Source organism: Gopherus evgoodei, chromosome 2 (assembly GCF_007399415.2).
Source record: "Gopherus evgoodei ecotype Sinaloan lineage chromosome 2, rGopEvg1_v1.p, whole genome shotgun sequence".
In the NCBI taxonomy this organism is placed as follows: domain Eukaryota; kingdom Metazoa; phylum Chordata; order Testudines; family Testudinidae; genus Gopherus; species Gopherus evgoodei.
The window spans coordinates 40,973,009-40,995,106 of record NC_044323.1 but is presented as its reverse complement, the minus strand read 5'-3'; the positions used below and the strand labels follow the sequence as shown (position 1 = coordinate 40,995,106).

Sequence of the window (22,098 nt, the reverse complement as noted above, 5' to 3'; positions counted from 1 at the left end):
CCCCAGGGATGGATGTTGGGGGGACCAGAGTGCCCCAAAACACTCTAATTTTTTGGGTGGTGGCAGCTTTACCAGGTCCAAGCTGGTAACTAAGCTTGGAGGTTTTCAAGCTAACTCCCATATTTTGGACGCTAAGGTCCAAATCTGGGAATAGGTTATGACATGGTGGCAGCGTTTGTGGGAAAGATAGAATCCAGAAGCCAGTAGGAATATTATATTTTTCATTTCTCTGCTAGGGGCTTTTAAGCAGAGAAAAACAGTTTGGTTTCAAAAGGAACCAGAGAGAATTTTTTTTCTCTGCTCTCTCTGGCAGTTGTGGCTTGCATATTAAGCAAGGAACCATTAAGGAACTATTCAGGGTCTTTTGTCACACAATAGCACTCCCATTAGGAGTCAAATACCAGCACTATACACATGCAAATAAAGTGGTTTTTCTGATTTACTTTACATTTAAAAGATTAGCTAGAGGAAGAAAGGGAAAAAGGCACTGTTGCTAGGCAGACCCCAGGAGACAACAGACAGCCTGCAGTTCAGAAGATAAACACCGGAGGGCACCCCAACACAAGAAAACAGGAACCATGCCTAACAAGACAAAAATGGAGGCTGAAGAACAAATCAAAGACGCCAAGCACAGGCGAGAGATGGGGAAAAAAATACAGGAACTAGAAATAAAACAAAAAGAGATGGAGCTGAGAGAAAGAGAAAGAGAGGCAATTCACAAACAAGAGACGGAAAGGCTACAAAAACAAGAAGAAGCCAACAATGCAGCCCACCAACGAGAGTTGGAAAAACAGAGGGAAGCCCACCGACAGGCCATGGAATTAAAAAAGGCTAAGCAACATGCTCCAGCCAATCCTAACAACCCTTCACCAATTATGCTTCCACATCCCAGGAAATTTCCCACCTACAAGGCAGGTGATGACACTGAGGCCTTCTTGGAAAATTTTGAAAGAGCCTGTCTTGGGTACAGCATCTCTGAAGACCAGTACATGGTAGAATTGAGGCCACAGCTCAATGGACCTTTAGCAGAGGTGGCAGCTGAAATGCCTAAGTATAACATGAACGACTATAAACTTTTTCAAACCAAGGCCAGATACACAATGGAGATAATCCCGGATCATGCCCGTCGGCGTTTCAGAACCCAAAAGTGGAAACCAGATGTGTCTTTTCCCAAACACGCCTACTACGTTGGGAAAAATTATGAGGCCTGAATATCAGAAAACAATGTTAAGAGCAGTTCTCATGCAGGAAGCAACGGATCACAGCTTCCATCCTGTCGTGTTTCTCAGCAAGAAACTGTCTGAGAGGGAAAGTCACTGGTCAGTCAGTGAAAAGGAATGCTATGCCATTGTGTACGGCCTGGAAAAGCTACGCCCATATGTTTGGGGACGGCGGTTCCAGCTACAAACTGACCATGCTGCGCTAAAGTGGCTTCATACTGCCAAGGGGAACAACAAGAAACTTCTTCGTTGCAGTTTAGCTCTCCAAGATTTTGATTTTGAAATTCAGCACATCTCAAGAGCTTCTAACAAAGTAGCTGATGCACTCTCCCGTGAAAGTTTCCCAGAATCCAGTAGTTAAAAAGTGTTCTTAAAATGTAGAAGTCTGTTAGTTATATACTTAGTGGTATATGTAAAGGTGCATGTGTTGTATTAATCTGTTTAGTTTAAAGTTCTAGGAGGAAATCGCTGCCAGTGAGTTTCCCCACTGTCTGCAATTTGGGGGCGTGTCATAAACAGATAGCTACGGGTTAATGTCTCTTACACCTGGAAAGGAGTAACCTGAAACACCTGATCAGAGGACCAATCAGGAAACAAGACTTTTTCAAATCTGGGTGGAGGGAAGTTTGCGTCTGAGTTCTTTGTTCTAGTGTTCTGCCTGTACTCTCTCTCGGCTATGAAAGGATTTCTGTCTCCTGCTTTTCTAATCTTCTGTTTCCAAGTTGTAAGTACAAAGATAGGTTTGGGTTTTTTTGTATTTACATGTGTGTAGTTGCTGGAGTGCTTTGAATTGTATTCTTTTTAAATAAGGCTGTTTATTCAATATTCTTTTAAGCAATTGACCCTGTATTTATCACCTTAATACAGAGAGACCATTTTTATGTATTTTTCTTTCTTTTTACATAAAGTTTTCTTTTTAAGACCTGTTGGAGTTTTTCTTTAGTGGGGAACTCCAGGGAATTGAGTCTGTAGCTCACCAGGGAATTGGTGGGAGGAAGGAGTCAGGGGGGAAAATCTCTGTGTGTTAGATTTACTAGCCTGACTTTGCATACCATCTGGGTGAAGAGGGAAGTACTTGTGTTTCCAGGACTGGAAATAGGGAGGGTGGCGTCCCTCTGTTTAGATTCACGGAGCTTGCTTCTGTGTATCTCTCCAGGAACCCAGGGAGAGAACACCTGGAAGGGAGAAGGGGGGGAAATGGTTTATTCCCCTTTGTTATAAGACTCAAGGAATTTGGGTCTTGGGGTCCCCAGGGAAGGTTGTTGGGGGGACCAGAGTGCCCCAAAACACTCTAATTTTTTGGGTGGTGGCAGCTTTACCAGGTCCAAGCTGGTAACTAAGCTTGGAGGTTTTCATGCTAACCCCCATATTTTGGACGCTAAGGTCCAAATCTGGGAATAGGTTATGACACCCTGTAATATTCCATCTTGATTTTACAGAGATTTCTTACTTTTTTCTTTCTTTTATTAAAAGCTTTTCTTTTTAAAAGACCTGTTTTCATTTTTTCCCTTGTTAAGGCTCAAAGGGACTGAGTCTGTACTCACCAGGGAACTGGCAGGAGAAGGGAAGGAGGAGTGGGGGAGGAAAGGTGAATTTCCTCTGTGTTTTAGATTCACGGAGCTTGACTCTGTCTATCTCTCCAGGATAGCCCAGAGAGGGAAAGCCTGGGAGGGGGAAAGAAGGGGAAGAAAAAACCTGATTTCTCTGTGTTGTGATTCAAGGAGTTTGAATCACGGTGATCTCCTAGTGTACCCAGGGCGGGAAAGATCTGGGAGGAAGAAAGGAGGGGGAGGGGAAATGGTTTATTTCCCTTTGTTGTGAGACTCAAGGAATTTGGGTCTTGGGGTCCCCAGGGAAGGTTTTTGGGGGGACCAGAGTGCCCCAAAACACTATATTTTTGTTCGATGACAGCCTATCAGATCTAAGCTGGTAATTAAGCTTAGAGGAATTCATGCTGGTACCCCATCTTTTGGACTCTAAGGTTCAGATTGGGGAATTATATCATGACAATGACATGTTCTGATATTTATTATGTCCTTACATTACAAACTTGGGGATGGGCCCTCACTGGAACACAGGATCTGAATGACCTCGAATTTTGACGTACAGCTCAGTATCTAGAAGTTAATTTAGCATCTTAGGCCCATCTTTATATCCAGATTCCCTAAATTTAGAAGTTTGCATGTAGAGTTAAACTTCATGCCTGTCTTCATTCAACACGTAACAGTATTATTTAGATGTCAGGAAAAGACCATAATGGTTAATTCTGTACTGATAGTTACATCATGTTTTCCAGTACAGCTTTTTATTACAGTCTCTCTTAGGGCTCTGTAATAAAAACATGATACACAGGAGGGCTTGGAAGAGTCAACTTTTTATTTCCTGGCCCCTGTCACCCGTCCCCTAGGGATTAAGGTTACAAAGGTGCCCTGTCATGATAGGGATGCACATTCACTGGTACCCATGGCTACTGTTACCATACCCATGGTGTATATATCATGAAGGTGTGTAATGGATAATGCTTTATATGTTAATAATCATAACATATATAGTCCCCTGTGAGTCCATCACTAGCAATTATTTTTAAATAATTTTTCATGGCTGTGACATTACTCCTGTGAAATTTGGCATTGCACTGGAACTAGCTTCATTCTCTTGGCTACTGCAGTCCCTTTGGACTATGCAGGGCTGGCACTGTAAGCCACTCCTTCTTCGCATTGCACTTTGAAAGCCCAGCTCTTATCTTGCGTAACTGTGAAATGTATTTAAAAGAATTTGTTTTATTAATTACAGTTGATAATACTGAGACTGCTGCTGGTGACAGGCTTGTCTGAACAAGGGTTTTCTCTCTCTCAGCCCATCTGTTCCTCCTACTTGATTCTGCTGTTAAGTCATAATATTGAATTTGTGACATCAGTCATTTCCATAGCAACAGACTATGATGTAATTAAACTGAGAAAAATGACTGTGGCATCAAAATGAAAGAGAAGCTGTAAGTGAACATTCTTATTTAAATGCAATATCTGTGCTTATAATAAAGGAACAGAGCACAATGTTTGCAAAGTAAATTGTTGTTTTACTTTGTTTTTGCTTTTTGTTAAATGTTTTCTCTTCTGCCTCTCCCCCCTTCTTCCTATCCCTCCCAAAATAGCTTCCTCCATGCCAGAAAGTTCACGTTTATGGGTGTATCGGTAGATTTATAATGCATCATTCAGAGGAATTTATCAAAGATGGAAGAACCTGCTTGGAGATCTTCAGAGAGTACATTTCCAAGGAGGACTTGCTTGCTGCCAGAAGTCGTTAGTTCACCAATTGTCACCCTTCCCCCTGAACTAGTGCTCCAGCGATGTGCTGTGTTTTAGTTGTGGTCTTGACTACTTCAAGATGCCATTACATTGTTTTGCAAGAATAGGGATGTTAACTTAGGGAATCTTGGTGAAATTCCAGTATGAGCCATTACACTCTGCCTACCTTATCTTAGTCTCTGTTGGATAGGATTTTCAGTCCTAAACCAGTGCGTAGTGTTGTGTGTTAAACATTTGCAGCATTTTACCCCTAAGGGAAGGGAGTGGATCAGCATTCACGTCACACTCCCCATCAGTACCCAGTCCTGGCTGGGGAAGCCAACCAGCAGACCAAATTCAGTGATGAATCCTGCTCACGTGTTACCTGAGGCATGTTGCACATATGCTAAGAAGACGACCTCAAAATATGTCTGAATTTTGAAATGAGCCCTATATGTAGTGCCTGATCTGATACCTCTAGTTTGAGCAAGTAGTGCTAATTCACATAAGTAGTCTGTTGGCTTTAAATAAACATCCCTCTGAATTTAAAAAAACAAACAGCAAAACTTTCCTTCCTCATGAGTGTGACAGGACAGTTTCTGATATCAAGCATGTGTGTCTTGGTTCTTTCTTCTCATTGAAGTTCATTATAATTGCACTGGTTATGCTACATGTTAACATATTTTAAAAGGCATGGAATCTCCAAATGATGTGGGAAAAGACTGAATAATATGTTGGTTTATTATTATTTAACAACTTAAATTTTTCAAACAGTAGCTCAGTTTCTCAGTAAACCTGATGAAATATTTTAGTTCCTTGGAAGTAAGATTTCCCCCAGTCATATATTTAAATGCTTTAGTTCATATAACATGGTGCCCTGGAACCATTTCCAACATGTGTTATGATGACGACTTGTTTATGCACATTTACAATGTGCTTTGTATTTTCTGCAGGACTATATTTGATGAGAAGAAACTGCTGGAGTTTGCTAAACTTGGATGCTACTTAGAGTATGACCTCTTTGGTACAGAATTGCTTCATTACCACTTCCATCCCGAAATTGATATGCCAAGTGACAATGAAAGAATTGCAAGGTACCTAGTGCAATGCAATGAAGTATAAACAATAACACTGCTAGCTACTGAAAATGAAAATTATTGGTATGCAGGTTTCAAATGCATCACAGAATGATCCTTCTCACTGCTCATACCAATATGCTAAATGATGGTAGTTTACTGTTGCTGGTACTTCTATCTAGTACAATAAATATAACTCTGTCTCTTACCTAGCTAGGTATGTATAATACAAATATTTCTTCCTACAGAAAATGCAACTATGGAAATCTAAGCAAGTCGAATATTTTAAAGATGTTTATTCATAATTATTTGTTCATTTAGTTGAATATCACCATGTACGGTGGTTGCTCTTTTTTAGCATCCTGGTCTCCAAAGTGAGGGATTAAATATGATTACATAACGGTCTGGCCTTCGTTTATAGTCATCCCTGTATTAGATGATATTACTATCCATTGTCCAGTCTAATTGTAATGTCTGATAAATGGGTAAAAGACTTTGGCCCAAATTCACCACTGGCCTTAATGGAGCTGCAGCCACTTACATGAAAGGTGCCTTTGCCCCTTTGCTTCCACTGTGCAGCATGATCTGTTTATCCGCTAGGCCCTCTATCACTTCTCCCACTACCACCACATTACCTATCCAAGGGATAAAATTCTTTTCTCTTCAAAACTCTTTAATGATCTTCATGTTCACTTCTTCTTGTCCTCTTCCCTGCTTCTAATCAGTTTCTCGAATACCAGTTCGGTTCAATGAGATTTATTAGCATAGCACACTGTACAAGTGTTGCCAGAGGTTACAAAAGAGACAGACCCCTGAGGTATGTGAATGAGGTGGGTACAATCTGCCCAGGCTGGGGCTTCCTGCTATGTTTGGAGTGGAATCCACTGTGTCTACTTGTCAGCAGTGTCATTCCTAATTGAGTGGAAGATTGCTACATCGCAAGATGCCATCCCTTCTTTCTCCCAGGGACAGAAACACTTCTTTCTTCTCACTTTTTGATGAGAAGGTTTTTATGATTCCTGATCATTTGACGAAATATAGGAAATATCTTTCTAGTTTTAACTCCTATTGTGGACGTTACTTTTCTGCCTGGGCCGCCTCTGTTACATTGGCTGCACAATCTCTCTTGTCTGGTTTCAGACTGTTATCTCTTTTCTTTCTGCCAAGTATTTGTCTGATTCTGCACTTGACTTTCTCTGTGCCTGAAAGATCTCTGGTTTTACACAATAGGAAATCTTCTCTCTATTTATATTGCTTTTCAGTCTTGCACTCACTATCTCAAATTGTGTTCTGTTGTAACAACAGTTTTTCACACTTGGCCTTTCTAACACAGGCTTGCAAAACATTCATCCAGTGCTGCAGTTGTTTTGCATGTAGAACTCTTATTGAAAACACTGGGAGCTATGCATCCAAAAGGATTGCTCTACTGGGACCGGGTAATATGTCTCTCCTTAATCATGGTAATATTTTTTGTCTCATCCATAATATTCTGCCTCCCCCCCCCGCCCGCCCCGCCACAGCTGTTCCTCCTTAGCTCCCTGGCATTGAATGAATGTGGCAGCAGGCTTTTTATAAAAAGAAATACTACAAGATTGCCTTTTGTTCTGGTTTTGTGTGTGCACGTGTGTATTTGGGTTGGCAACGCCATTAAACTGTTTCTTGTACTTTCAGTGTGTTCACATTTGAAACACCATGACAATGGCAGCCTCCTGTTTTTCTGCAGATTCCTAATAGGCTGACATTTGATTTGTATCCACACAAAGTAATACGTATCAACTTGACCCCTACATTTGTTTGCACTAGTCAAAGAGAAGAACATTTTCAAACATATTCATGTTCAGATCCAATACTAATGTATGAATTAATTTACATACGTGTGTATGTATAGTCACACAAATACAGCTATAAATATGTATATGTATGTACATATAATATAGGCATATGCAAAGAGTATGTTGAAAAGTATTTTTTAATGAACAGACATGTAGATTTATTGTCAATTTTTAGGAAAGTTATGGAGTGGGGGAAGTTATATTTCTGGGACTGCCTGGATCTTAGACTGACCCAGTCATCATCTCTGACATAATCTCCTTCAAAATTTTTGTTTATTCATTGGTTTGGGGTTTTTTTTTAATGGCACATCTTACCTATTTTTTCTTTTATCTGGTTTTCCTTGCTCAGATCTGGTGGTTTGGTTAGTACTAAACTTTGATTTACAGATCCAACCACTGTCATTTTATCCTCTACCAAGTACACAGTCTGGCATTGGCATGTAGTTTCGGGATGGAGGATGTACCTGCACTGTGGCAGACCTACAGTATTTACAATGTTAGCATGCGTATTCTACGAAAAACCTCCAGTTTGGCACTAAGTCCCAAAACACCTTATTTACCAGATTTAGGCTGATTGTGATTTTTGCCCAGCTGCATGCACATATCTTCCTATAACCAATTTTCTGTATAAATCCTGCCCTCCCCCACCCCAAGCTGACAAAATAATACAATGTTCCTTGTCTGGGATCAAAGCACTCTCAAATAATGAAAAATCAAAGTTGAAGTGTGCTAATAAAAATGGTGGAATCGAAAGGTTTATGTGAATGATAAGCAATGAACAAACACCAGTTTTGCTAAAATTCATCTCTTCCACTTTAATGTTGCAAGCTAGTGGGAGCTCAGGACTCTTGGTAACATTGTCGCCTCTTAATGCAGCAAGACCTACACCTGGCCAGAACACATTGACAGTCACTTCTGTGCCAGTAGAGGCTGTCAGAGAAGCATGTTGAACTACCTTCAGATATAGTAGGCTCTTACCATAAGGGTATATCAGCCAGCAGAATTCTACCTTTGTTCTCTTAGGGGGCAAATCATACTCCCCTCCACATTTTGCAAGTGTGGAAGGAGCACGCTGAAAGGAGTGGAACCAAAGTGGTTCTGCTGACTGGAAGAGGGTGGCAGGATGCAGGAAGGTTCATGAAGCTGCTTCTGCACTGCCACAGAAGAGGTGATCTTTGCAGATCCACCAGTCAAACTTCACCCTCAGAGGGGAAGACATTAGCCACCAACTTATCGTCTGTCCCAACTTGGCCCTCTCTCTGATTATGCAAAATCTGTTTACAGGGACTGTGGAATTAGCCCTTTACACCTATGATATTGCTGACATTACTTTTTATTTTTCAGCACTAGCAAAAACAGCGGCTGCTAGACTAGCCATTTAATTGACTTTCTTCATAGATAACCTGCTGAGGGTGGGATGTTTTCTGTGTGATTTTGTCTTCATGCAAATTTGTGACTCTCAAAGACTTGAAATATTTGTAGCCCAGTTATTCCAGATGGCAATTCACTAAAGAAATGTTAATATTTGTGTAATCCACCCATACTTTATTCTATGAATAAACTTCAACAATCTGGGTCAGATCCTCAGAAGCTTGATTGACTTCAGCAAGGCTACAGCCATTTACACCTGTGGTTTTGCTTTTCCCTGTGTGATTGCAGAATAATAAACCAGTATTGTTAAGAAAGGCTGTTTAGAGTGAGCAAAAATCCTCCAGAAGATTTGCTTCTTCAGCTGAAAGACCCATGGTTGAAAGTTATCTAATCCCTGTGCATTACCATGTTCTTTGTTTGTGGAAATCCCTCAAAAAAAGTGTGCAAATGCAACTGAACTACTTAGCAGTACAGGTGTGGAAATGGTTTGTATTAGGTTAGAGGCAGGAATTAACCATGTTAAATGATCATTTGAAGAACAGTGTATGTAGGAAGTGATTGTTTAGTCTTGTGGACCAGGCCTACTCCTGTTGAAATCCATGAATTTTACCACTGATGGAGCAGGACTGCAAAACAGTGTAATAAATCCTGGCAAAGTGGATTTTCCCCACCCATCGTTCCAGATGTGTGACACTGTCTTGCTTCCAGAGAGATTTCTTCTCTCTAAAATGGATCTAGGAGAGTTTAATCTTTTGTGTATTTTTGAGAAACATGCCTGCTTGTTTCTTTTAAAGACCCTGAAATAGTTCATTTCATTTGTAATACAGACTAGAGGTATGTCCCTGTAAAATATTTAAATACTAATTTATTTCTATATTACTTCCAGAATTGTATGAACTCTTAACTGACAGACATACTTCCTATTTACTTTTATGCAGGATTCGGATGTTAATTGATGAAGGCTATGAAGACAGAATTGTAATTGCTCATGATATGCACACTAAGAATCGATTGATGAAATACGGAGGTCATGGATATTCACATATCCTCCAAAACATTGTTCCTAAAATGCTAATAAGAGGCATACCCCAAAATATAATTGATAAGATATTGATCGAGAACCCAAAACAGTGGCTGACTTTTAAATAGGGCTCATGATTAGATATTCACATCTTGTATGTGAAGCTTGCTGAGAAAAAGTCAGATTTGTTTCAATAGAGTTGTCATTTTAAAGCTAGGTTCTTTTGAGAAAAACTTGTGTGATGTTCATAAGACCCCCAAAGAGCAGATAATCACTTCCCTTTTTAATTAGAACAAAAAATGTTGTGTATTATCTCTCCATCTGATTACCTCTAATAATCTGGTCCTGAATGAGTTATTTGTTTTGAGCACAACTACAGAATCTTTCCAAGTAAATATTGAAATATCTGCTTCCAAAGAGCAGATTTAATACTACGGTTAGTTATCATTCAGGATTATAATTTTTTTAAAGATGCATTAGCTTAACTACTTGAAGAAATTTAAAATGTTTCCAGTTAAATGGCCCCCCTCTGGAGCAATTTGACATTCCTTGTAATATTGATGATCCTGTTAATTATCCTGCTGTTCTTTAATTACTGCTTGAAAAAAGAATATGGCATTTTAAATAGCTACTGCAGAAAACAGAATAACAGAAGGAAGACAACGTGATTTCAAAAAAGGTATTGTATCTCTCATGATTAACAATCTTTAGAGATTATTTTTAATGAAAATGTAAAAGAATACATGGAAAATATATTTTTAATAAAGCAATTTGTGGACCACTACCAACTTTGTTTTAGAAGTCTTTTTTTTTTAATTATGTTAAATTTTGATTTGAACTTTTGGAAACTTGCAAGTGAAAATATGAAATGTCTTGCAAATCAGCTTGATGTTGAAAAGATGAAAATCCACAAGTCCAAATATATTACATAATACAATTTAATGAGTTGTTACAATTATAACAAAAGCCATCATTTAATCAGTTACAAATCAGTTTGTCAAGTATGATTCAAAAAGAAATGTTTGCCTTATATATGTTTTCATTTAAATATTTGTTCTTTCCTCTAGACCAAAACAGGGGTAAATATTTATTTATCCAAAGAAAAGATTGTGTGTTAGCAATGGCAATCTCATTTCAACAGCTTATTCTTCACGTGTCCAGCTTTTGATGTCTTGTGGTAATGAAGTATTCCTGGTCACTTCTTGGTGAATGTGCATTGCTAGTTATAAATTATTTTTTGCTTGAAACCTTGTTATTTGATATCTGCATGAGAAATCTCCAAGGCTTGGCTGCCAACCACTCTGTAGCGGTGGTCCTCTGCAATAAAAGCAATTGTGATATGAGTAGATTTGAAGTCAACTATGTGTCCATTATAAAATATATTGCATATAATCAGTACACCCCATGAATATGGGTTGTTGTCTTTTTTACAAGGAGTGTAGTAATGTTTAACCAAACTGATGTGATATAATGAGGAAACAGAAAAAAAAAGGCAGTTATGAAGCACAACTCTTCCTCTTGAGAACCAAGATATGTTACATATGAGATTCTCTTATTGAGCATAGACTGATGGCACATCATGTCTTTTTAATTGAACAGCTGTCCAAAGGAGGAACAGACCAGATGAATGATATGGTCTGTGTAAGAAATGCTTTAATCAAGTAAATAAATGCTTTTTAGGGGAATTTTTATATCTTTAAAATCTCTATCTTAAAGTTATCAAAAAATCAAAGGGGAAAATATTTTTCTTTAATTATGGCAGATATTTGACACTTTAGTATATGACAAATCTCAGTTTGTCCCCTTCCCTTGGTAGATTAGAGAAGGTTGCATGTGGCAGATTATGTAAAACAGAAAAACTAGGTCTGGCCTCTCACTACTTCATAGCAATTTATACAAATAGTATTTTTATTCTGCCATGAATGTAACCTAAGATCTATACTGCATCAGCATTAAAACAGGAAGCTCTGTAATTATTTTGACCCTGCTGTAAAGGTTCTGTTGTGTATTTCTGCTATAATTTTGCTTCAGACTTAAACTTGCAAGTATCGACATGGGAGCAGTTAAAAAAACAAACATAATTTCTAAAATAAAATTCCTTTTTATAGAGGTAATTACTGTTATTGCAGCTATTACTGATTGTAAAAGACTTTTGTAGAACTATAACTGAAAAGCATGTTTTTACAATGTAATTCTTCAGGCCATTAGTCTGTTATACTGAGTAAGACTTTTTGAGATATAGAGAGAGAGATATATATAGATATAGATATATATAAGAAAAATAGGTTTTAATACACAGTTTTTTGCATTTGAAAATCTGTTTCTCTCTTTGCATAACTGGTTTTCATATTTGGTAATATGCTTATCTGTTAATTTCAGTCACACCATACTACAAATGAATGCAATACCTTGTAACAGGTACTGTGTGATGGCATCATTACATGGGGCCCAAATCCCAATCTCATGCAAGTATCCACACTGACTTCAGCAAGATTGGTTGCATAAATAAGCAGAGCAGGATTTTGGCCAGTGGTTTTCTCACAATGTTCTATGTAATGACTCCAGCTGACTCTTTGTAGTATGTCAAGTCATAAATAATCTTTTGTTAAACAAAAGTAGTAACTACAGATTTACACTGAAGACTAATTGCAGCAAAAAAATTATTCTGGCCTGGCTTGGCCTGGGAGCGTATTTACACAACAAACCATCAAGAATGGTTTGTTAAGTTGTCTAAATATATGTATTACACATGTTACAAATTAAGAGCTAATTTGTTACATATTAAAGGCCAAATCGGAGTTTTGCAATTAGCTTCAGTGGACCCAGGATTTGGTCCAAATATAGGCAGTTTGTTATATCATCTCTTACATTTTCTTTGAATTGTTTCTTCTGTCGGTCTCTCTTAGAATACAATTAAGGGGAGGGAAAGGAAATTTAAACTAAACAAACAGGTGGAAATCATTTAAAAGGCCTGACCTATACTCACAAAGCAGGGAAATTAAGAGTTAAGGCTTGAAACTTACTAGTTTCTAGTTCTAGATAGAAGGATAACAAAAGTACAAGGCAAACAATTCCTTTGGAGAGAAGAAGCATTTCAGTTACCTCTTCCTTTTATTGTAAACTCATTCCTCACTATGAGTGGACTCCAAACATCATAGTTAGCGGGTAAGTCACAAGAACCAAAGGTGACGTATGGATAAAGCAGCAAGATCATAATACATCGAAGTATCATATACACTAAAGAAATAATTCAGTGTCTTTAGATTTTCCAATAAAAATTTGTGATCTATATAGGACTTCGTTCACATCGACAATTAACAATAAGAAGTATTTGCTTTGGCGGTAGTGGATCACACATCTGTTTAACTTGCTTTAAATATATATATATATATTTTAATATAAGGGTTTTTTGTGTCATACAGATGTGAGTCAGGTAGCATTTGATTTTCCCCCACTACTGAGGTGTCCCACGGTCAGTATCCGCTGGATTCTTGATTCATTGACTTTTGCCACATGAATCCATCTCTTAGAAGAACAAGCTTTGTTTTTGACTCATAATCAGTCAGCATAAATAATAAATCCAGAAAATGTGCTGTATTTGTTGTTGTTTCCTCCATGTGCTTTTCCTCCATCTAATTTTATGTAAACTTCATCTCCTGGCTCCAAATGAAGAACCACGCTGTTACTGGCATAGTCGTAGTTCTGATCAGCATCCTGAGCAATTGCACTAGCTCGAACCTATGTAAAACAAAAACAAACATAAATGTTTGGTTATGAAACTTGGACATTCTTCCTGCATGGTATAATTAAAACATGTCCTAAGAAGGCGTTGCACACATTCAGTGCCACTTTAAATGTGCCTATACACTTCTCAGCTGTAGTTTTCCCCTAACAATATCATCACTATTTCTGCCGTTGCTAGAAATGGTTTATAATGTAGCAGCAAGTTCTCCTGGAATTAGGCTAAATATTTTAACTCAAATCATTATCACATGGCTTGTTTGCCTCTGAGTAATACAAAACTGCTCACTCTCGCATCTCCAGCTATTTTGCTCGTATGGACTCCCCCCCCCCAAAAAAAAAAAAAAAAAGAAATAGCTAGACTCCAGGGACCTGATTATGGGCTCACTCCACTTTTAGACTGATCGAACTCTTAACTCCAGTGGAACTACTCCTGATTTACACTGACATGAGATCACTATCAGCACCAAGTATTAAGGTAGAGTTTTCAGAAATGTTCTGATCATAATAGTTACCAGATCATGTTGCAAAAACACAGAAATAAAATAATATCTTGCTTCCAATGAACTTTAAACCCTTGTAGTTGATTTATCTCTGAATAAGTAATCAAAATCTAAATGAAATGCTGAAGAACAAAAAAATACTAGTGGGTAAACAATCCAATCCAAAGTAGGAAATTCTGTTATTGCCACATAGTTCACTTAATCATTTAACTTCTGTACAGTCTAAAAGATACACATTTTAAAATTACATCAGCATGTACTTTAAGATGAATTATGGAGATTTCAGATATTTTGATTTTTTTAAAAACTGAATATACTACTTTAATGCAAACATTTCTCCCTTCTTACTGTTTGGCTGCTAATTGAGTTTGACATAATTAGCAAAGAAAAAAGGAATTTATTAGCAAACTGAAAGGAATTTATAATCAATATCAAATTGTATGTCAGTTTTGAGCTACGAATATTCTGTCGCATGCTCAAGTAAAGGTAATCCTTCAAATCATTTAACTATAATTTAGTTCTACTTTGTAAAATATTTAAACTGATTTGTATGTGATTTATTTTATTATAGCACATCATCTTTGTTGCTTGGCCCTATTCTAGAATAGTTATACAGAGCAGTAAGTGATTTAGTGGTTTTGCAAACCAGAAGTAAGTAATAATGCATGACTTGACTTACAATACGTGGGATTTTTATCTTCAGAATTGAAAAAAAAAAAAAAGATCTATAAGTCTAGAATTTCCATGCATTCCTTTTCAAGTTTAAATGACAGGTTTTCAGATTAAATTTTCATATGGCATGATTCCACGTTAATATTGAAATGTTAAAAAGGAAGGCTCTTTAGCACTCTAGATCTCAAGGTATTTCATTATGAAGCTTAAGCAGCAAAAATTCTCTGTGCATCACCTAGCAGGGGTGAGACCAGCTTACAAGGTTTATAATTGCATAACAATGTGCAAATTTAAAGGAATACATAATATAGAAGTCACTGATTCACATGTATAATTGTTTATTGAGATGATCTGTTTTGACCATTATTTCAGCAATAACTATCAAGACATGGGACATTTCTTAGGGATTAATGACCATCAGGGGAGAATTGATGGCTTGGGCCATTAACTCCAGAAATACTCCTCCATAGAAAATAGAGGTTGTTATTGCTTCTATAAATGGAGGAAGAGGGAATAAATATGTGAGCATGGTTAGTTTGTTTTGTAATATCTGTGAAACAAAATGATTTTTCTAGGGAATTAATACCCTGCACATTGGTAAATTGAATTGTTTAAATTACCACCCTCACCCACCCACACATTCCATTCATGTCACAATTAAATTCTACTTATTGGATATATCTAATATTTATACCTGTGTTGTTATGAATAAGTATATCTGCTGTACATTAACAAACTATTTGTACTATTGACTTTACCATTAAAGATGTTCATTATGAAGATATTATGGGTGATGAACATTCGCTACAGCAATGGACATTTCATTGCTAAGACTTTAGGAGTACTTATGGGCTGTACTGAGAGAATGATTTAGACATTGAGAACCTAAAACTAATGTAACCGATTGTATTAATTTGTGTATAGCGAAAAGCCCAGTCAATGCATTAACTTGGTCCCACAGTCCAGTGTGTTACCGTAAGGGTTTTTCTTCTTTTGTTTGGGAAAGCCAATGTAATTTCTTTTTAAAGCCTATGAAAATAGTCTCAGAAGACTCCTAAGTGAACTGCCCTAAGAGTGTAAATGTATTTCAAAATTAAACCATTAATGTAGTATCCATTTTATAAGTTGCATGAGTGCCCACCTCATCATTTTATAAAGGTACATTGGGACACTGAAATTGCAAACACATACCTGCTAAGCAATGTGATCTCAGCACTTCTTGTGTTTAAGCTCTTTAACTATTAAGGAAGGCAATGTGTTACACTGGAGACTATGAGCTTCCTAATATACATTGCTTTGGGATGATTTTTCCTATAAATCATGCCCTCTCCCCTATAGTAATTTCCCCCCTTAGAGAATCCTACTGAATATATAACACCATCTAGGGCAGACTCAGACCCCTTTTTAACGATTTCATTTTATAATGTCCAGGCTTTTTCACAATTACCATAGGAAGTTAACTATCATATTGCATCACCCACCAGGGTTTCACGAACAGATCACACTTTAAAAAAGGCACCCGTGCACTAAAACGACTAATTTCAAATAAACCGAGTCCTGATATTTAAGCTTAACCACCACTTCTCAGCTTACATATAAAGATAAGAAAAAAATAGTGACATCCCTTGTACACAAGACTCTCATTCAGCGTGAGCTGTCTGTGTAGTCATTCTCGGGGGCTGAAGCAGTTTATTAATTGTTGGGATCTTTTCGGTTAGTCTCAGGCTCAATTTACTATCTATAATTAGGTTTTCTCAATGCATGCCTCACTTTGTCGTGGTATTTTATTTTACTTCTAGCAGGTAGTGGGAGAAATACTTAATACGTTTTAATACCCAAATATAGGCTCATGATTTTATCGCAGATACGGTAGACTCACTATAGACTATACACAGCATTGCTTTTATAGGAAGAAGTCAGCGCGGTTGTACTACAATTTAACACTGTTTTAATAGTGCGGGCTCAGCTGCAGTATTTATGGGCGACATTTGCTAATTTAATTAATTGCCGCGGACGTCCTCATAACTCCATTCCACGGTACTTCTGAGAAACCATAAACAAAAGGTTAAGTGGCACAGCAGATTAATTTACTGGCCTTTGATGATTCCATCTGTGCGCCTGCATTCACCACAGTGCCTAAGTGAAACGGCTCGCGCCTGGTTACGGTACAGTGAGATTGCGCTGGACAGGCGTGTTAAGCATTTTTAAACTTCATTTTTGTGCCTTTCAGAAGGGGGAGGAGGGGATTTTAATCCGAAAAGCGACACGGAACAGTGACCATGGCATAGTGACAAGGAATCCCAAATTTCAGCCTTATGAGAACAATCCCTGTCCCTGTCAGTCCAAGAAAACCTGCCCAGCACATGGGTTAGACGGGAGTCTTACTGCACAGAGAGCAGCAAAGCTGCAGAGTGCGCTTTCTGTTAGCTGACAGCGTCAACCTTGCAACATTTTAAATTGACTAGAGGGAAATTCTTTACATAGAAATTTTCAGGTACGGTGTCGGTTCGCTTTCTAGTCCCAGAATAGTCCTGGGGTAGGAAACAGTTTACAGTTATACTGAATGACTTGTAGAATAGTAGTAACGCTTGTATGTTTCCCTCTGCGTTAGTTCATAGAAATAGTATTTAGAAACTATAGTAGCATAGTGTGTGTGTGTTCGTTCGGCGTACAGGGAAGAGGTGCAAAGTTACAGGGAATATTTCCACAAACTCGGCAGTAGCAGGAGTCAGACTAATTAAAGTGGATTAGGCCCGTCTTGCATACCGTCACATCTCAAGAGCTTTCATTATGTCGACTATTTCGGTGTTCCTGAGAAAAAGATGGAGAATCTCAGACTCTGAGCCCTAAAAACGAGAGTTCTTTCATGTTTCGTATGGCTGTTACATTTTTGGACGAAAGCCACAGTACTTGCTCTCTCTGTACCAAGGAAAGTACAAATGGGGAGGCTGTAGCTAATATTAATGTTCTTGGTTATAAAAGTTCTTTAACAGGGGAATTACGGCAGAATAATAAATTACCTGCTCTGGCAACAGTGCCTTAAAAGCCCCTAGCTGCCATCCTCTCGCCCCGGTACTGTGTCCAGTCGTTTCCATTTATTGCATGTTTCAAACGGGAGGTTCGGATTGTTTCGTGGTTACTTAGCTCTTAGCAGGCCAGGCCTCCTGCTGACGGGAGTTCTTCCCTTCTAGTCCCCAGCTGGGCCTGTTCCCATTACATTTCGCGTCTCCCCAATCCCTTGCCCTGTGTATTCTCACAGAAACTCTCAGGGCGTCTGGCTTCTCCGGCCACTCCCTTGGGCCCCGCCTTTCTGTGCCTCCCGGGCTGGGCGTTTGAGAGAGGAGCATCCGTGCAGGCTGTGGGGGTTGATCGCAGCCCTCCAGGGTACAGTTCAGAACCGCCTCCCCGCGACTACCCTCCTTTTTGAGGCCGTGCTGCCCAGGGAGAGGAGCAATTCCCAGCCACAGCCGCCCCTGGGGTGGGGTGGGGGCGGAGCGCAGAAGGGAATCTCTTCCCCCACGTGCTCGTCAGAGTGTCTCCGCTGTGCACGGCGCTGTCTCTGGGTGTTTCCTGCTCCCTCCCCGCAAGCGCTGTCACTTACAGAGCATCGCTGGGCCGGGGCGGCGGCCTCCCTCACCCCCCCTTCCTGTGCAGACGTGCCCGGGGCGGCCCGGGCTGGGTGGGGAACACGAGGGCAAAGGGATTCCAGGTCTGGCACCGCCCTGCTCCCGCTGGAGGGCCCCCGGAGCAAAGCCGGATTGACTCGCTGGACAAGAAGGGACGTTGTAATCTCCTTTCCCCCGAGGTCACCGCAGGGTCCGAGTCTCCTCCCGGGAACCCACGGGGGAGTTTCCCCATCGGCCTTAAGGGGCAGGACAGGCCCAGCCCGGGACCGCCTGGCTCCTAACGCCCCTAGTCCCGTGTCCTCCCCTCCCCGCCAGGCCTCCTCTCGGTGCCCTTCCCTTCCGCGGCCCGACACCATCCCTCCCCCGGGGACCTGCCCTTGCGTACTCCCTGCACGCCTGCAGGGTGCCCCTCTCCACCGCCCCGGCCCACCTCTCCCCAGGCTCCAGCTCCCTCCTCTCCTCCCCCCTCGCCCCTCTCAGGGATCCCCCACATCTGCTTCCTCTGCCTTCGAATCCCCTTTCATACCCACCCCGGACTCCCCCGCACCTGGTGCCCCCGGGCTTCCCGCCCCGGCCCCTCACCTGGTTGTTCTTGCAGAGATCTGCCCACATGCTGGTGCCGTCGCCGCCCCGCATCAGCACGTGGTAGGTGAAGAAGTAGATGCCGGGGATGGAGCACGTGAACTTGCCCGTGGTGGGGTCGTAGTGGTTGCCCAGGTTGGTGACCACGTCGTCGAACTTGAGCACCTCGTAGCCCTCGTGCTGGCGCTTGAGGCCGGCGTAGAAGGCGATCTTGGGCACGGTGCTGTAGGTGGCGGCGCTGATGGCCCCGGCCGCGTTCAGCACCGGTGCCCCGGGGGGACCCGGCAGGCCCTGGCGCCCGGGCTCGCCCTTCTCCCCCGGGGGCCCCACCGGCCCGGGCGGCCCCGGCTCCCCGGGTGGCCCGCGGGGCCCCGCCTTGCCCGGCCGGCCGGCCTCGCCCTTGGGCCCCTGGATGAAGGTGGGCAGGGACTGCATGAGGCCGCGGTCGGGCGTGGCCGCCGTGCTGGGCGCCTTAGTGCCGCCGTAGGGGTCGCAGACCATGCGGCAGGTGCCCAGCATCTCGTAGTGCGCCGAGGTGCCGGCCGAGCTCACCAGCACCGGGATAAGGATGACCAGCAGCAGCACCATGACCACCCCCAGAGCGCCGGCCGCGATCAGCCGCCGCCTGCTGCCCACCAGCCGGCTCAGCGCAGGGCGATCCTCCTGCCTGCTTTTGGACAAAATCTTGCTGGTTGGCGGGGACCTCCTCAGAGCCGAAAATACCCCAACGCCCCTGGCGAGCCCGAGCCTCCCGGCTCCGCTCCTGCGGCGAGGAAAGCGCCCGCGGCCGCTCCGCAAGGCAAAGTCTGAGCCCCGGGCACCTGTGGCTGCCGCTGCTCTAGCGCTCAGGGAGCTGCAGCCCAGCGCCGGAACCGCTCACACTTTTATGCTCCTGCTGGCGATCGACTTTTTTTTTTCTGCATACGGTGCCACTTCGAATCAACTTTCCCTCGCGCCGGCCTCTTCGCGCCCCTCGCGATCGCCCCACTTTCCGGCCCCCCCCCTCCTTTTTTTCTGCAGCGACAACAAGTCTCCCAAGGCAGCGCCGGCTGGTGAAACTTGCAAGAGCGCAGGAAAAATCCCCCCTCGCGGCAGCGGCCCGGTGCCCTCCTCGCCGGTTCCTGCTTCCTTCCTGCAACGCGCACCCGCGGGCGCTCTGCGGGGCTGCTGGCTGGGTGCGGAGCCGCCGACAGAGTGAGCGCTGGAGCCTGCCCGCCTGCCACCTGCCAGGAGAAGAGGAGGCTGACAAAGGCGCCGAAGCAATTTATAGGCACCCAAAAGCGCAGGGGAAAGGGGAGCTGCTTTGGCATCTCATTCCAGCAGCTGCTCCGCTCTTCCCACTCACACCGAGTTTGGCATCACCCTGCCAGTGTGGGGATTTTTCCCTCCCTGCAAATGGATGAACAGTGAAATCGTGCGCACTCCCTGGCGCCGAGAGTCTCTCCGGAGCAGCCCGAGGGGAAGAGCGGGGGCTGGAGACCTGGCAGGTCACCGAGCTGGGACGGAAAGGTCACCGCCACCTCCTGGTTAATGGGACCCCGAGCTCTCCCCCGTCACATTAGCACGGGATTGGAAATATCACTTTTCATCTAAGGACCAGGCTTCCCACTTCACCTGACTGTCCAAGTGAAAATTATTTGACACCACACCTCCCTCTGCTCAGGCAAAGGAGATTAGCTGCTCCCACGGATTTTAGAGCACGGGCATGAGCCTTATGACACACTCCTAGAAATAGCTCGTGGGAAATGTCTCGCTCTGGGAATTAAAATTAAACGATCTACTTGGTGACTTGTCCAAGGCTGCTTCATATTGTAGCCAGCTATCGTTTGCGTTTTAAGGAACCAAGCCAGTGAAAAGGACTCCCGCTCATGCAAATCAGACTAGCCCAGGACTCTAGGAAAGGGGCCGTCCCGGGTAAAGATAGGGCCAGGTGATAAGTTTTGATGGCAGGGTCCCTTCCTCCCCTCCTCCTGCTCCTGAGGGCTGGTGGGCACCTCTGCTCTGAGTGGGTAGGTGAAAGCCCAGCCTGCATGTCACATTGGGGCCAACTCCCCACAGAGGATGTTAAGCAAGTTACCAAGTTAGCAAAGCTACAAGTTGCACAAAGCGCTCTTTAAACAAGTAAGCAGAATTTATTCCCAAATCGTACTTCTGCATGCAGGAGCAATGGATGTCAATCACAGGCAGGTGACATTTGCCTGTCAATATTGGGATGATAGCTGGAAAGCGTGTGACTTATTACAGCAGGGCGAGAATCCGAAATGAGCCCCAGCAGCAACTAAGACAACAACCAAATAATCCCATCTCCAGCCACGATCAGAGGGGCTGTGATCTTGTCTGGGATTTTGTTAGCATGGATCGCCTCCCCCCACCCCTTCCCTTTTCTTTCTTTTCTGCTCTGCAACACAATAAGGTCAAACAGGCGGGCGGTGGGGAACAAAGATTCATCGATTCTTCCTTTTAAGCAGAAATGTCAGCAGCTCCTTTTGCTCTTTCCTGGGAGACTGGAAGGCAGTGAGTGAGTCCAAGCGGTGCAGAGATGGGCCGGCCAGGCTGCTTATCTCCCCAGCAGGCTGCTGATAAAGCTTCTGCTTCCCACCCTTGTAAATATTTCCCCCTTTTCTGTTTTTTTTTGTTACCGTTCTACTTTAAAAAAAAAATCTTTATCTGGCAAAGACACAAGCTAGTCAGTTCCCTAAGCTATGAGCTTCCACCCCAGCCCTTTGGAAGTCAGCTTGAGCTCACTTGTTTAGGCGCCTCCTCTCAAAGGACCCGCTATACAAGCCTGCTTTTTCTTCTTTGCCAGGAAAAGTTTTGGTAGGAGCTATAGGTCAGTGTGAAACTATTCCAGGCCCTGCAGCCTCAGCTTCATTCTTCCTCAGCCCCAGTGGCATCATGATCAGGGCTGCTTGTAAAGCCTCGCTTCAGGCTGCAAAATAAATAAATGAATAAATAAATATATCATCTTAAATGCTCATCCTGCCCATGTGTGGTTCATCAGGGACCATTCAGTGAGCTTGGTGGGTATATGTAAAAGAGTATTGCACATAACAATGATCACCTTTCTCTGGATTAGAACAGCCCTGGATATAGAGAGTCCCCCAATCCTTCCATCCAGAAAGTTACTCATAGCTCAGCACTTCCACAACATGTTTAAGGTGTGTGTGTGT

At 42.2% G+C, this 22,098-nt stretch overlaps 2 protein-coding genes across 4 annotated transcripts in view; one reads left to right on the top strand and one right to left on the bottom strand.

Moving 5' to 3' along the window:
* The window catches only part of PTER (phosphotriesterase related), a 40,403-nt gene extending 29,836 nt beyond the window's left edge, over window positions 1-10,567 (top strand). For both annotated transcript variants that reach the window (XM_030550455.1, XM_030550454.1), the window contains exons 4-5: window positions 5,458-5,598; window positions 9,722-10,567. In XM_030550455.1, the coding sequence (XP_030406315.1) occupies window positions 5,458-5,598; window positions 9,722-9,932 (352 nt within the window). In that variant the 3' untranslated portion in view covers window positions 9,933-10,567. The remainder of the gene's footprint in view (window positions 1-5,457; window positions 5,599-9,721) is intronic.
* C1QL3 (complement C1q like 3) lies at window positions 10,091-20,675 on the bottom strand. Of its 2 annotated transcripts, XR_003998780.1 has the most exons (3): window positions 18,929-20,675; window positions 12,907-13,542; window positions 10,091-11,121 (listed from the first exon to the last, which is right to left on the bottom strand). XR_003998780.1 is itself a non-coding variant. In XM_030550457.1 (2 exons), exons 1-2 carry the CDS (start codon window positions 19,514-19,516, stop codon window positions 13,363-13,365), a joined length of 768 nt encoding a protein of 255 aa, XP_030406317.1. In that variant the 5' UTR covers window positions 19,517-20,675; the 3' UTR covers window positions 10,091-13,362. The 2 variants fall into 2 exon arrangements, 1 of the variants encoding a protein (XP_030406317.1); XM_030550457.1 differs by having other exon boundaries at window positions 10,091-13,542.
* Between the last annotated feature and the right edge of the window lie 1,423 nt (window positions 20,676-22,098).